The sequence below is a fragment of the Podarcis gaigeae genome (genome assembly GCF_964106915.1).
Source record: "Podarcis gaigeae genome assembly, chromosome: 11".
NCBI lineage: Eukaryota > Metazoa > Chordata > Lepidosauria > Squamata > Lacertidae > Podarcis > Podarcis gaigeae.
In genome coordinates, this window is record NC_139687.1 from 45,963,411 (window position 1) to 45,979,524 (window position 16,114).

The 16,114-nt window shown below is 44.3% G+C and overlaps 1 protein-coding gene across 1 annotated transcript in view; it reads left to right on the plus strand.

The window, feature by feature from the left end:
- The window catches only part of PLCXD3 (phosphatidylinositol specific phospholipase C X domain containing 3), a 77,319-nt gene that overhangs the window by 40,582 nt on the left and 20,623 nt on the right, over positions 1-16,114 (plus strand). Inside the window, exon 2 of the mRNA XM_083703670.1 lies at positions 10,729-11,437. Coding sequence (XP_083559796.1) covers positions 10,729-11,437 — 709 coding nt within the window. The remainder of the gene's footprint in view (positions 1-10,728; positions 11,438-16,114) is intronic.

The window sequence follows — 16,114 nt, forward strand, 5'->3', positions numbered from 1 at the left end:
TGTGCATGCATGCTGAACATTCAAACATTCAAGCAGTCCCCCCACCTTGTAGCCTGAAGTAGTTGTTGTTGTTTAGTTGTTTAGTTGTTTAGTCATGTCCGACTCTTCCTGACTCCATGGACCAGAGCACGCCAGGCACTCCTGTCTTCCACTGCCTCCCGCAGCTTGGTCAAACTCATACTGGTAGCTTCGAGAACACCGTCCAACCATCTCGTCCTCTGTCGTCCCCTTCTCCTTGTGCCCTCCATCTTTCCCAACATCAGGGTCTTTTCCAGGGAGTCTTCTCCTCTCATGAGGTGGCAAAAGTATTGGAGCCTCAGCTTCAGGATCTGTCCTTCCAGTGAGCACTCAGTGCTGATTTCCTTCAGAATGGATAGGTTTGATCTTCTTGCAGTCCATGGGACTCTCAAGAGTCTCCTCCAGCACCATAATTCAAAAGCATCAATTCTTCGGCGATCAGCCTACTTTATGGTCAGCCTGAATTAGTACACTGCAGTAATTATACCTTTAATTATCCTAAAGATATAAACTGGTCCTTCATAACACAGCAGCCTTGCACATCTGCATGTGAGAGGGAGACCTTCAGAAAGCTCACTCTGACAACTCAAGAACTCATTGTCTACACCAGTTTGGGTCAGGTATCCTCTCGTATATACCTGCCTGGGCCTTCAGATTATTACCACCAGAGATCCTTTTGAGGTTCCCCACTTAAAGAGATGAAACTGGAGGTTACTAAGGACCTGATACCTACATAAATATCTTTTTGGTACCTGGTGAAGACCTTTGTATTTTCAGTCTTTTTGCAGTTATCATCATCATCCCTCTGGCTGGGATTTAAATGCTGTTATGCTGCTTGTTCTGGTTTTTAGAAACTCTCATTTTTGTGGCTCCCATTTTTGTTGCATAAGGAATTAAAATGCCTACAAAGTCTCTCTTCCCTTCCTTTCTGGCAACAAGCCATTTTGCTAATTGTGCTACTGGCACACGCTAATTAGCCGTAACTCATATTTTGTAAGAACTGTTTAGAATTTTTTTTGATGCACTTGTTGTGGGGGAAGATTTATGTCTATACCAGCATATATCTGTTAGCATGCGGATGCTGCAAACACACTCCAAGGGGTGCATCACAAGTTGGAGCAAGAGACAATTTGCAGCCCGGAGTCTTAGTCTGCCCTGCCCCTTTATATAGCTCCTAAACTGGGCTATCCCATGCAATAGGGGAGCCTTTTTCAGTCTGAGGGGGGCATTTTTCCTTGTGTGCAACCTGCTGAGTTCTGCATGCCAGAGGTGGGCAGGGCAGAGGCAAAAGTCAGCAAAACCAGAAGCAAAAGTGGTGGAGCAACGTATATAACGTTGGCTACCTTCCTTCCATGCAAAAGCCATTATCTTCTACACACAACCCACATGCTCATCTCTCCATTGCCCAACACAGTTCAACAGTACCTTCCAGCCAAGCAAAAGCACTCGCAGGAGCTCTCTTTTGTTGAAACACAAGAGCGATCATGGCTCCATGTCTCTCCATACTGTAGCCATGTGTTACAATACTGGCCAAGTTCTTCATATGATCTTAACCTTAATTGGCCTTGATCTTCTTTTACTAATTGCTGATATCTGACCCATTTGCCTTCTGTGTTTTTCTTTTTAACAGATAATACCTCTAATGGTGATATCCACCATGGTGTTTTGGGCTCGAACAATCTCCAATGTCTTTGCCTGGGCATGAACATTAAGGCACCGTGCAGTGCCCAGCTTGATATGTCACACACTGCAGCTGCTGAAGTATATTCTGAAGCATAGAGAACACACTGAAGGCAAATTCAGGTCCCCCCACCCCCTGCCCTGGGTATCTTTAGGCAAAAGAACAAGCAGCCTCTGCCAGCTTTTAAATCCATGGGGGGCAGGTTATTGCAGAGTAAACAAACATATAGTAGAGCAGAGTTGGTTAGGGGGCTCTTCCAGTGGTCCTTGGTGTTAGGACTGGGGACTGGGTGGCTGAGTGGGTACAGAGTGGGGTTCTAAATTGGGCAGCATCCCGCACCCAACTGCAGCTTACAGATCAAGTGGAAGGGAAGCCCAGGCTTGAAGGAATCGATGCATAAATTAGTGTGGTCAAACTTTCCTGCTCCAATAATAATTTATTATTTATATCCCACCCATCTGGCTGAGTTTCCCCAGCCACTCTGGGCGGCTCCCAGTGTTAAAACATGCCATGTTGATTAGGTTCAACATGGTTTCTTTAAACTAAAATTTGAAGCAAGCTTGCAGTTTAAACTATGCCCACTTAAGAAAGGCAGTCTGTGGATGTTGTGGCCAACACAAACCCCTTAAACATTTCTAAAATGAAAGAGACAGAAGGAACAGATTCACATACACTTAACAGACAACACACATAACAGACAATGTGTAATATGTAAACATACATATTTCCATCCTTTAGTTGGTTATTGCAAGGAGTTGGCTTGCTTCCTGTTTTTTTCATTAAGCGAAGTTTGTTGGAAGGTCCCACATGAAGGGAATGGCCATAGCTTTCGTACTAACGGCAGTTTGTAAAGGTAGTTATGGGGGTGCAGGACTCTGTCCTCCAACAGAAGGGTACGACCCCCCCCCCCGGAGAAGCACCACTGCCCCTCACTGGAATCTGCAGCCTGAGGCAGTGGCAGCAAACTGCCTAATGCTAGGGCTGGTAGGTTTCTGGTGGTTGTTTTTTTAAAGGACAGAATATGAAACTCCAGCATAGAGTCTGGATTTTTTTTTTATTTTTTTTTTTACAGTCTTAATAAAACCTATTACACAAGCAGCGGGTGAAAGTAACATTGAAAAAGTCTGCAGGGAGTCTAAAAATATACATCCAAGTCAGCCTTGCACCGAGGAAGGACTGTACGGATTGTACTGGGGGAAAATTATAGTGGAAAAATAAGCTAGCAATCCAGAAGGTTTCTTTCGCTGATGAGCTCCGGTAATTGGCATGAAGACTGCTTTTTCTTTTCTTTTTTCATCCAGCAATCGTGTTAGTACTGTGAAGCACTGTACTTCAAAGAAAGGTTTCTCCCCATTATAAAAATCTATTAAGTATTGTTGTTGTTATAGATAACATCAATCAAGAGACTGCTCAGGGCTGAGAGGGAACACTTTGATTTCAACTTCCTTTTACTAGAAAGTGTTGCCCTCACTCACTTAATGCTGTGTGCTACAAAGACCTTTAACAGGGACTGTCTGGAAATTTCATCATCTTCTTTTCTAATACAAGCGATTCTCTTTCTTAAATTGCTTTTATCAGTAGACATGCCAGGATTATTCCGAACGCAAATGATGATGGGGACGTCGTTGCGTAGAAAAGATGCTGTCTCTCATGCTCAGTAGTGTGAAAGTGCTCAAGGAATTCTGCTGTATGGAGGAAATTGCAGGTGGGGGCGGAAATCAAGCCCCCAGGTTTTGCCCAGGAATGTAGGCTACTTTAGACATGTTTCACCTGAGCATGCTGGTCACTAATTAAATTGTGTGTGGAGCTCCTTCTTTTCATGGAATCCTATTCACTTTTCTCACAAGAGCCGCTAGACCATTTAGCTGGTAGGTTAATCAACTGAAGCTCAAGTTGATTAATAATTTGTGCTGTAAGTTAAGAGCTCGCTTGCTTATTTTTGTGGCTGTTTTGGCTCTGGGGTGCTGCGTGCTTGATGAGAGGATCTGCTGGCAGTCACGTTTTTGGGGATCTGATTCAGTTTCACAGGGCTAGAAGCATGAAGAACGATCAATGGAAGCATACCCAAGAGTGAAGGCCCAATGGATTTGGGTAATGTAGTCCAAACCAGACAGAAGGTCATGAAGGTCAAGTTGCAGAATCATCAGCTGAAAAAAACCCCATGGTTTAGAAGCAAGTAAATTCATTCAAGGCAGGTAGCAATATGGAGAAACAGGAACAAATCTAAATAGGGGTATCAGGTTGAGTCAAGTGGTGAAAATTGAATATAAAAGTCAGAGAGTGAGGTGTGTTTTATCCAGACTGGTCCACTGAGCCACCTGAAGATGGGTGATGGGGATTGCATTGCAGTCCAAATGATACCTTTGAGCAGGAATAGCCAACGTAGGCTAGCCAGATGTTGCTGGACCGCAACTCCCATCACCCCTGACAATGAGCCATACTGACTGGGGCTGATGGGATTTGGAGTCCAGCAACATTTGGAGGGGAACACGTTGGGTACTCAGCCTTTGAGGAGCACAGTTCAGTATACGAGGCAAGTGTCGGTGGACTCCATAAATTGTGTGTTGTGCAAATAAGTTATTTTGCCTGTCCCAAACCTTCTGTCACTTGGTTTCATTTCCTCCCTCTGTGTTCAAGTCTTAGATTATGAAAGACAGAGAGAAAATTAGCTCCATCCATTAGCATCCAACTCCAGCTTTGTTCATGATCACAGCACAATACACCCAATATTTTAACATCTGCCTTTGTGCTGAATATTGGTTTCCAAATATCTTTATCTTTGAATAGTCGTTGCGGACCAATTTATCCTGGAAAGAGTTCTTTTTAAAAAAGAAAAAAAGCTGGCTTCCTGTACTTGAAGAATGAGTTTTTAAAAGCTGTGCAGTCAATATGGGCAGCCCTGAGCAGATTAACAGCCTGGCAATGGATCTCTCTGCCTATATATATGTGACTTGGGAGAAAGAATTAGCTATTAACCACTGATTTATTTTTGTTTTGATGATACAATGCAAATATTTTACGCTGGGTAAATAGATTTATTTAAACCAGGGCTTTCATTTGACTGATGGCTTCTTTAATAGAAATACCATTTGCATCACAAAAAGGTCTCTGATGCAATATATCCTTCCTAAGTGCTCACAAGAGGTGGGAAGGGGGAAATTGAAGCGTGTGCAAATGGTATCTCCCACCGCCCGGCCCCACCAAAAGCAATGCCATTGTATATTTTTATATTGCAATAAAACAACTTTAGTTGCACCTTCTCAAGCTTGAACAAGAAAGTCCTGTGGCCTAGGTACTGGTTCCTTACACCCCGATGGTACCAGTTGTGGAAAGGAACTTCAGCCCAGTTCGTGCCAAGATGAGAACAGCTTGTTCTGCAGGGAGCAGAGAGCTCAGCCTGACTACAGTGGTACCTCGGGTTACATACGCTCCAGGTTACACACGCTTCAGGTTACATACGCTTCAGGTTACAGACTCCGCTAACCCAGAAATAGTGCTTCAGGTTAAGAACTTTTCTTCAGGATAAGAACAGAAATCGGGCTCCGGCGGCGCGGCAGCAGCAGGAGGCCCCATTAGCTAAAGTGGTTCTTCAGGTTAAGCACAGTTTCAGGTTAAGAACGGACCTCCGGGATGAATTAAGTACTTAACCTGAGGTACCACTGTACTAGCAAAGAACAGCAGGTGGATGTTGCTTCAGCAACAGCCAGGCTTAGACCAAGCCCTTTATAGGAGCAGCGATTGTCCTGTGTTCACCTGCACTGAAAGATTCCTCCTCAGTAAGAGGAGACCAGGTCCTTCCAGGTGTCTTTTACTCAGATGGAACAGGGCAGACCCGGAGAGGAATTCAGTAGCATGCACAGTGCAAGCATTTGAGCTTGCCAGACAAATTGTTTCCCTGACTCCTCCCTCCATTTTTTTTTTGGGGGGGGGCAAACAGAGGGGGAAAGGCTGTTGCACAAGCGGAAGTCATTGCACACGGCTTCCAGTGAGAGGACTCATTAGTTGAATCTGATCTCACTGGAGCACCTGAAATTTAGTCCTCTGAGCCAGAGGATGGAATTAGGACAACCTCTAGGCCAGAGCATGGGCATAGCCAGGATTTTTTTTGTGGGGGGGGAGGACTTGGTTGTGGGGAGGGGAGGACTTTTGTGTGTGGAGGGGGAAGAACCGATGTGATTGGTCAGTTAGTTAAGTATTTCTATTGTTTTACTTGATCTAGAGGGGGCCACTGCCCCCTGCCCCCCTCTTGGCTATGCCCATGGGCCAGAGTGGCACTGCTGTCACAGGCTGATCTTGTGGAAGTCCAGCTGGGATTGGGGCTGAACTTCTAAAGGAGGGGGGGGAATGTGGTCTCTGCCTAACTCCTGCCCCTTAACTTGTTTTTTTTCAGGGGGTGGTGGTGGTAGGTTTTTGTAGGCTCTAACTCTGTACCCACTAAATGCAGCAGGATTTCACATCTGAGTGGAAATGCAGACAATCGGGTTGCAATTTTGCTTTTCAAGGCGATGGTGAAAACGGTTCATTAATTAATTTTGCAGAGAAGCAGGGATTGCTTTAAGCTTCAAAGGGGAAGTCTTTGCGGACCGAAAACTGCCATCCCGAGCAGGACCTGCAAAACAGAAAGGGGCTTACTTTAGAGTAAGTGAGGTCTCCCATTGCAGTTCAGAAATGCTTGTCCATCCTTGCATTGCCGTGAGGACACAACATCATGAGATTGCAGTGAAGAAAGCACATTTTACTAGGTGTGGGCACAGAACACCACATTCAGCTCATGATGAAAAGCAACATCTCATATAATGTAGTAATTGGGTTTGATCAGGGTTGGGGAGCTGTCATCATTGCTGGTCATTACCCGTTCTGACCAGGACATTCAAGTCCAGGAACATTTGGAGGGCAGCAACTTCCAGATCCCTGGTTTCAACATAGAAACTAGTTATTTACTTTTAATCAACACAGACATTTCTCCTAACAGGGGACCTCTTTTCAGTAACTAAGGCAAGAATAGATTGACAGAAGACAGTATTTGCACATGAATGAACAGACCTGGGTTTGCAAAACATAATGATTGTGGGTGTAAGAAAATCTCAGATCATCAGATAATTAACTGAGAGAATAGTGAAGTCTGCCAGATTATTTTCCACCCAGGCACAAATATATTTAACTTTATGTGCTTACATGGTTGCCTTTGTAGTAAGATCTGAGTAAGAACGCTTGCAGGAAACATCGAAGATTGGTATTTTTAATTTTTTTAAAAAAGAGAACTTTTTAGCAGGAACTATTTCAACGGCGGCTTAAACACTGGTGAAATTTGTTGTCACGAAGAGCGAGTGCCGGTTCATACATGCACGCTCTTAGCTAGCCAGCATTTGATGATTCACCATAATATGTCTAATCCAACTCCAATAAAAGACACTCTATTTGAGGTGACGTGAAGTGATATCTGTGGCATTTTGATTTATGATGGCAATCCACTGCTCAGTGCTTCAGTCATTATATGACAAACATTCGTGAGTGAATCAGCCCTCAAAAACATTCTGAGGTCTGGATAAAATAGAGTTCTTCTGCAAGTGGAATTAGGAACATAAGAATCTGCTTCATTCCTATGTCAAGCCATTGCTCAGGATCTCACCTTGCTCTGTATCTCCCCATCTGTCTGTAGTCTTCAAAGGACACACAGATGGTCTAAAGGTAGGAGACTTGGGTGGGGTGGGGTGGTCAGCTGTTTTAACCCTTTCTTTGCTATTTTTCTGCACGGAATCTTATCTTCCTCTCCCCTTTACTGGTTTTCTTCCAAAGAGTTCAAAGTTATAGGTCCTCCCCTCACAGTAAGAAAACCAGATAGTTCTGGGACTGCCACTAGCATAATTTTTATTTTATTTATCATTTACTATTAGGTTTATATACCTCCCTTCATCAGATGATCTCAGGGCAGTTCAGGAGATAAAAATACAAGATAAAAACACAAATAAGTAGTTAAAACAAAAATAGCAAAACAATGAGATGTTCCCTCCCTTCCTCCCCCTGCATGCCCCCCAGGCCATCTGTAGATCTGCCTTGGAGGATTTGGAGAACACCCAGAATAGATTTCAGGGTGGGGGGAACATTCTGTTGTGCAAGGATAGCCTTAGGCTTAGCACTGCCTTGAATGCAACCCTTTCTCTTGAAAAGCACTCTAGCCACTCAGATTCCTTTTAAGGACTGGACTGGGAGCATCACTGCAAAGAGCTGAGAACATAAAAAGAGCTCTGTTGGATCAGGCCAAAGGCCCATTTAGTCCATCATCCTGTTCTCACCTTGGTCAGCCAGGTGCCTATAGGAGGCCCCCATACAGGATGCCCATCTGCATTTCCCAGCAACTGAAAATTCAGAGGAATAATGCCTCTGATCCCGAAGGTCATATATAGCCATTGACTACCCATTGGTAATAAGTAGTAAGCAAAGATAATGTTGTCCTCCATGAATTTGTCTAATCCCCTTTCAGTAAATGACCTGCAGGGTGGTGTGAGTGCAGAGAACAGAAGACGCTACACTTTAAACAGAGTGTGGCACATGAGAGTCTTTCTAGGGTCCTTTGCCTTTCAGATAACGTGCAGATGTTTCCTATTTGTTGCTGGCGCTTTCACATGCCTGCTCCCTAAGAGAGCCTCAGCCTTCGTTGCTCTGCTTTTGGTTAGGGCTGGATTCCAGGATAGGTCGCAGGAGATCAGGACCATGGTCAGCACATTTGGGGAGCAAAGTTTCAACTCCGGCAGGAAACATGGCTCTCAGGCGTCGCAAACTTGGAATTCCGCTTCAGCAATTATCTGGAGCAAGCCAGAGAGGGCTGCTGTTTGCAACTCCACTCCCAACGAGAATCCTATCAGGGCTGAAAGGGGCTGTGCCTTATTACTTAGGCTTGGTCAGTGATGGGACATGGGAGCCTTCTGCTGCCTCTGGGATTTCCTGCTTCACCGGCAGGTTTTCTGACGGGTTGCTCAGAGTTCTAGAAGAGGGAAGAGCTACATCCTCAGGCTGTGCAAGAAAATGCACTACTGTTTCCTGGAGGATGCCTCCCCCTGGATATCTTGTGAGACAGGTAGATTTGAAGCTATCCATCTCCTGTAACAAACCTCCCTATCCTCTGTCAGATTCATCCTCTATGGCACTGGGGTATAATGTTTTCCAGCCTTTAAACAGCAATATTTTGTTCCTGAAACAAAAAAGATCCCTATGTATGCATGTGTACTGGGAGGTGGTGCCGTTCCTTGCATTTTGGGGGGAACTGCAGGGAATCTGGTGGCAGAAGTGTCCCAAGACTCTCTTGGATAAAACCCATGATGTCCTTTATGATAAGCTAAACTTGTTACCTCCATGCTCACACTGTTCTGTAGCCTTTTGAAGTTTCATTTTATATAATGTTACTGGTCTTCTCGTATTATCACTCAAAGCCTTCTTAGAATCATGGCAGGGCCGGTTTCATTTACAGCTATTGGTTTTTGAATGTTATGCACTATTCTCCAGCCCTGGAAACTGACGCATCCTTTGCTCCTCCGAGGATGCGTGGAATAGAAATGTGATAGACCTGCCAATAAGTCAGTTGATTCATCCATCCAAATCCAAAGGAATAGTGCAGTTTCATCATCATCTGGGAGGGTCCAGTTGCATCATAGTGCTGCTCTTATAATTCTAGCATTCTCATCCTATGAGTCCATAATGTCAACCATTCCTATGCCATCCTTCTGTCTATCTGGCACGTTGCCCCATCATCTGAACAGTGTCTGCACAATGCTACAGTTTGTGCTGCTGCAAGGACACTGTGATGGTGATGATCCAAATTGAGTGCACATTTGGGTCAGGGTTGGGGAAGCTTAAACCCAGGGACTGAATATGGCCTCACCATCCAGCCCTCATAACTCTCCTCGGGCTACACATCTCAGTGGCTTGTCTTCATGGAGAATAGAGAAGGGTGCATGAGTGTGTGTCAAAACTAGCCTGCTGCAAATTTACAGTGGTACCTTGGGTTACATACGCTTCAGGTTACATACGCTTCAGGATACAGACTCTGCTAACCCAGAAATAGTGCTTCACGTTAAGAACTTTGCTTCAGGATGAGAACAGAAATCGTGCTCAGGTGGTGCGGCAGCAGCAGGAGGCCCCATTAGCTAAAGTGGTGCTTCAGGTTAAGAACAGTTTCAGGTTAAGTATGGACCTCCAGAACGAATTAAGTACTTAACCCAAGGTATCACTGTACATTTGTGGCTTTGCCTGCTTTTACCTCTGGCCCTGCCACAGATGTCAGGATTAGGTGTTAGGACTAAGCCCTCTCTCATATAATTTAAACAGGTGTTGGATTCATATATTTTGGCCTGATATCAGCTGGAGTTATTCCTCATTGTCAGCCTTCAAGACTAACAGTGTGTTTCCTTCAAGACTAACAATTGCTACTCAAACAGATCGAGGACTTGCAGAATGAAAACCAAACAATTGCCAGTGCCGAGTCATATTCTGTGCAAGAAGCACGACTCGGCAGGGACTCGGCACACCACTGACTGAGCCTGAAAAGTTATTTCCCCCTCCCAGCTAACAATATGCTTTGACCTCCAAACACTCAACATAGTACAAACACAGCTATCCCTTTCATTGACTCTGCGAGGTGTAAACTAATGCTATCAGAACACCAGCGCAAGTGTGAAGCAATCAGGTGCCTTCTGAAAAGAACATATTTTGTGATTCTCTTGCTACAAAGCTGGCCCATTTGGATACTACTAGCGACATCTTTCCAATGCTAAAATAACTGATATTAAGTTATCTGTATTTGAAGAAGTGTGCATGCACACGAAAGCTCATACCAAGAACTGACTTAGTTGGTCTTTAAGGTGCTACTGGAAGGAATTTTTTTTGTTTTGATATTAAAACAGTTAGAGAGGAAACAAGTGATTTGTGTTATAATTTGAGCTCTGGAATATTTTCATGCAGCCCTGAGTATCAGTCTTCAAATCTTGCTTTTTTAAAAAAAGAAATGCAAACGTGTTGTTTTGTGTTATTTTTAGGCTCTCATGACTCATTTAGCTTCTACATTGATGAAGCCTCACCCGTTGGACCTGAACAACCTGACACCGTGCAGAATTTTGTCTCTGTGTTTGGAACTGTGGCTAAAAAGCTGATGAGGAAATGGTTGGCGACGCAGACGATGAACTTCACAAGCCAGCTTGGAGCAGGCATACGGTATTTTGATCTTAGAATCTCCACCAAGCCCAGAGACCCCGACAATGAACTCTACTTTGCTCATGGTTTGTTCAGTGCCAAAGTCAACGAGGGCCTTGAGGAGATCAGTGCCTTTCTTGCTGACCACCACAAGGAAGTGGTCTTTTTGGACTTCAACCACTTCTATGGGATGCAAATGTGCCACCATGAAAAACTGGTCCAAATGCTCAAAGACACTTTTGGGAATAAAATGTGCCCGGCTATATTTGCTCACGAAGTCTCTCTCCAGTATCTGTGGGAGAAGGATCATCAAGTGCTGGTGTTTTATCACAGTCCAGTGGCTTTGGAGGTTTCCTTCTTGTGGCCAGGGCAGATGATGCCAGCTCCATGGGCCAACACAACAGATCCTGAAAAACTGATCCAGTTTCTCCAGGCATCCATCATTGAGAAGAGGAAGAAGGGCTCCTTTTTTATATCTCAGGTGGTTCTGACCCCAAAGGCTAGCACTGTGGTCAAAGGCGTCACTAGTGGTCTCAGAGAAACCATCACAGAAAGGTGAGTGCCTTACAAATCCAGGTGTGCTTGGATATATGGCCTAGGATATACGTACCTATGGGCCGCCTCTCCTGGTACGCCCCACGGAGGAACTTACGGTCTGCAAATAGTAACACCTTGGGGATCCTGGGCCTCAGAGAAATTAGGCTGGCCTTGACCAGGGCCAGGGCCTTTTCAGCCTTGGCCCTGGCCTGGTGGAACGCTCTGCCGCAAGAGATCAGGATCCTGTGGGATCTGACATCTTTCCACAGGGCCTGCAAGGCGGAGTTGTTCCACCAGGCTCAGCCTGACTCCCCTTTTCTTTTTGTATAAGAACCAATATGAAAGAGGCCCCCCAGCATTCTCATGGGCCCATATAAAATCAGCATAAACAGTTAGGCCGATGAGCACTTACTGTTCCCAACCTTAACCCTGCGGAAAGCCATCTAATTAGACTTTAATTTGATTTTGACCTGTTTTTAGGAGGTAATTTAATTATTGTTTGATCTTATACCAATGTTATATATCTGATGTTAGCCTCCCTGAGCCCGACTTCGGCTGGGGAGGGTGGGATATAAATAAAAGTTGTTTATTATTATTATTATTATTATTATTATTATTATTATTATTACATGGAAGTAAGATCCTATTAGAGTTGTCTTCTCTTATTCATTTATGATGGTCAAAAAATGCATAAACAACAATTGTTACTGTTATTTGTGGATGGGAGCAATTGGCCAGAAATCAGATAATGACTGTTTCCCTCCTTTTTGGTCTGTATTTGTAAACATGCATGCTTATTATCTACAGGTGATGGGTTTAAGTATTGATTAATGTCCTTCATGCAGCTTGAGTCTGGGTCTGAAGATTAGGTGTGGCCACTATGCAGAGAGGAAGCAATGGGTGACCCAGATGTAAATATGCAGGGATAGATTTGCAGTGCACCCAACTTTGTGATCCTTTCTGAAATGAGAAAGGGAAGTGGGGACTGAGCATAAAAAACAAAACAAACAAAACAAAACAAAACAAAACAAAACAAAACACAGTGTTCTCTTGCACCAAGGCAGAGCTAATCCATGACATTTTCTTGCCTGAAGTTGAGACGGGGAAGAATACCAATTTATTTCCAAAAACAATTCTTCCCAATAGTTTTTATTCCTGTATTAAGTTGCAAGCCACAATGAAATGATGAGAGCTAAAGGGCGTCCAACTTCAGAAATTTATATTGTTTATATTATATATCACGTCAGAAGCTTTCACCCAAAGAATCCTGGAAAATGTAGTTTGGTGAGGATGTTGAGATTTCTCTGTTAGAGCTCCTTAGCCCTTGACACAGAACTACAATTCCCAGAGTTCCCCAAAGAGAAGGAATCATTATTAAACTGATTTATTTTCTAAGTGTAGATACATCTCAAGGGATGCGTCTTACCACATGCTTTAATTCTGTCAAAGGGGATTTATTTTCAAAACACTTTTCTTGTTTTCTTTTTCTTTGTTTTAGGAGTAATTAATTTTTTCATTGAAACAATTCACTTCAAGGACTACTTTGAACCTGATTATTCAAGTAGTGCAAAACCCATCTCTGCATCTTCTCTTGGGAAAATAGCTTGAAATATATTTCCATTCATACAAAGGTTGTCGGAGGGATTAGTTTTTTCTTACCATGGGGGATTAGTTTCCTTCTTTGCTCTTTCCCACTTGAAATATTATTCAAAGAAAATAGGGCAATGATCAAAGTTCAGCTGTCTAGCTTGGGTTGCAAAACATCTAAGCCTTAGAGGGTTTCATTGTATCACTTAATTGTATGTTTTCAGTCTGAAATTTGATCTTACTGCTAATGCGTGCATTACAAATCCTAATGAATATTTGTGTAACGGTTATCTGAAGACCTGGACCTGGACCTGACTTGCTTTGGAGTAACTGATATTTCAGGTTTTAACTCTCTCCACCCTCACTACCCCTTTCTCCCCACCCCCACCCCATTCCCCAAAAGCTGTAAATTTGAGTCCAGTTAAAAACATATCTCACCCCTTTCTGTTCACCTATGGTTATTTTTTTTCACATTTAAAGAAAAAGTGAAACTGGCTTGTCTCCTTCCCCCCGGTTCAGTAGAATGAATATATTCATGGGTTTATTGCTTTATGTGTTTATAATGAGCACCTTTATAAAAAATATATATCTTTTAAACTGATATTGTGTTACAGATGGAAATGACTCTTCTAAGATGTTGTCTGCTATGAAACACAGCATGCACCATCTAACAAAGGAACGATGCTCCCCCCCCCCCGCTTTTAAAATAGGGGTGGGGAATCAGTAGATTTCAACTCTCATCAGCCTCAAATGATGGAAGTTGTCTTCCAGTCATATCTGGAAGCTCCAGGTTCCATAACCCGTTCTAAATTACTGTTAAAAGCATGCATAAATTTGTGCAGATACAAATAAACAATGGATGCATTGATTAAAATGCATACAATTAATCAGCTCCAATTTCCTTAATTGGGTGATCTGACTCATATATGTGTATATGTATATGTATATATATGTGTGTGTGTACATATGTATATGTGTATGTGTATATGTATATGTAGGGACGCGGGTGGCGCCGTGGGTTGCGCCACCCGCGCAACAGAGCCTAGGCTTTGCAATGGTTCGAATCCCCGAGACAGGGTGATCTCCCATTGCTCGGTCCCTGCTCCTGCTAACCTAGCTGTTCGAAAGCACGTCAAAGTGCAAGTAGATAAATAGGTACCGTTCTGGCGGGAAAGTAAACGCCGTTTCCGTGCACTGATCTGGTTTGCCAGAAGCAGCTTAGTCATGCTGGCCACATGACCCAGAATCTGTACGCCGGCTCCCTCGGCCAATAAAGCGAGATGAGTATTGCAACCCCAGAGTCGGTCATGACTGGACCTAATGGTCAGGGGTCCCTTTACCTTTATATGTATATATATGTGTGTGTGTGTGTATGTTTATATGTATATATGTGTATGTGTATATGTATACGTATACACACACACACACACACACACACACTTTTGGAGACCCTAACCCTCCAAATGTTAATTCTTCAGGAGGAGATGTTCCACTGGAGGCCGGAAATATATGCAGCCAGCCATAAGGTCTTTGAAGACTGATGAGTTCACTGATGTGGCGCATGAGTGCATGCCCACAACAAAGCAGCTTGTGCTGACGCCGTGCATTGACGCACAAACACCGTCTCACCTGCCACAAAGCTATTTCTCTAATGCAGACGGGAATTACAAGGGCGCAGTTCATCTGTCCTCCTCAGAATGAAAAATGGCTCTGCTCTCCTCCCCAGCCCCCTTCCCTCAAGCAACACAGCAAATGTACAATAAGGCAGCGCCGTTGTAATCCAGATAAAAGCGAAAGGAGTCTGCAGGCCTCCCCTAAAACACAGCTCAATAGCAAATACATCATGTCTGCTTCTGGCTGATAATGTTCACTGAAGAACTCTGCTGCTTGATACCAGAAGCAGCTAGTCCCTGGTGTCTAAAGGAAGGTGGGGCATGTAATAATGTCAGGTTCCTTGAAACTCTTTTCTGAATTCACAACTCCAACCTGGATTACTGTTGTATCCAGCAGCGGTAGGCATGGGTGGGTAAATGAGAAGACCACGTGGGCGCTTGCCTGTTATTTTGTCATTTTCAGTTTTTTTAAGGAACCTGGAAGGCTTGCGGCAACTTCAGACTTCGCGTGTTCGCCTGTACAGGGTGTACATGCCAAGCTTCTTTGACTAGCAGGCAGCTTGTGCCAAACTCATAATGATCCTGCTGTTCTTTCCCCTCCCTTTCCATCCTGTTCTTTGCCTTTCTTCTCCCTTTTACAAATTCAGCAGCCCCATTGGCTGGAACCAGAGGCTGGAGGATAAACAGCAGCCAGTTGTGTGTTCAGCTTTTCAGTTCTAAAGGGGATCTGATGAGGCCATTATTGAAAATAAAAGCTGCTAGTAGTTCTTACGCTCTTAATTCGTTTAAAGGGATCCTCCATAAATCTAACCAACAAAGTTTCACACACACACGCACACCCTAAAACTCCCAGGGGCAAGATGGAGTTCCAGGTACATTGAGGCCCTCACTTTGTAACGTTTCATAATTTGGGATGAGCATTGGTCAACGCCCCTCCCCTTCCCCAGTCTGGTGGAGCTGTTGATGAACGCTGGTTCTGTCCAAAGGAAGCCACCTAATGAATGAGGGAGCTCTGACCTGCTGTGCAGAACTGAGACCTGGCCAAATGAGCTGGCCTGGCTTCACCTATGTACCTCCAATAGGTACATAGCTGTGCCTGCCTGGGAAGTCAACACAGCTCCAACCAAGTCAGAGGGGTGAGCCTAGGGGCCTGAACTCAGGAGGAAAACTCCATTCTGAAAGTAGAAAAACCCCATTCTGAAAGGCATGAAAAAATCGAAAGCACTTACCTTATTTTTTGCCCTATAGGACACACTTTTCCCCCTCCAAAAATGAAGGGGAAATGTGTGTTCATCCCATGCTGTGAATACAGGCTTCAGGAAGCTCTGCGCAACCCTAGTGAGCCCGGCGCGAAGCCGCGCTGGGCTCCCGAAGGTTGCTCAGAGCTGCCTGCATTCCCGGGCTCCGCGCAGCTCTGCGCAACCCTCCAGAGCCCAGCGTGAAGCCGCGCCGGGCTCCCGAGGGTTGCGCAGAGCTGCCTGCATTTCAGAGCTGC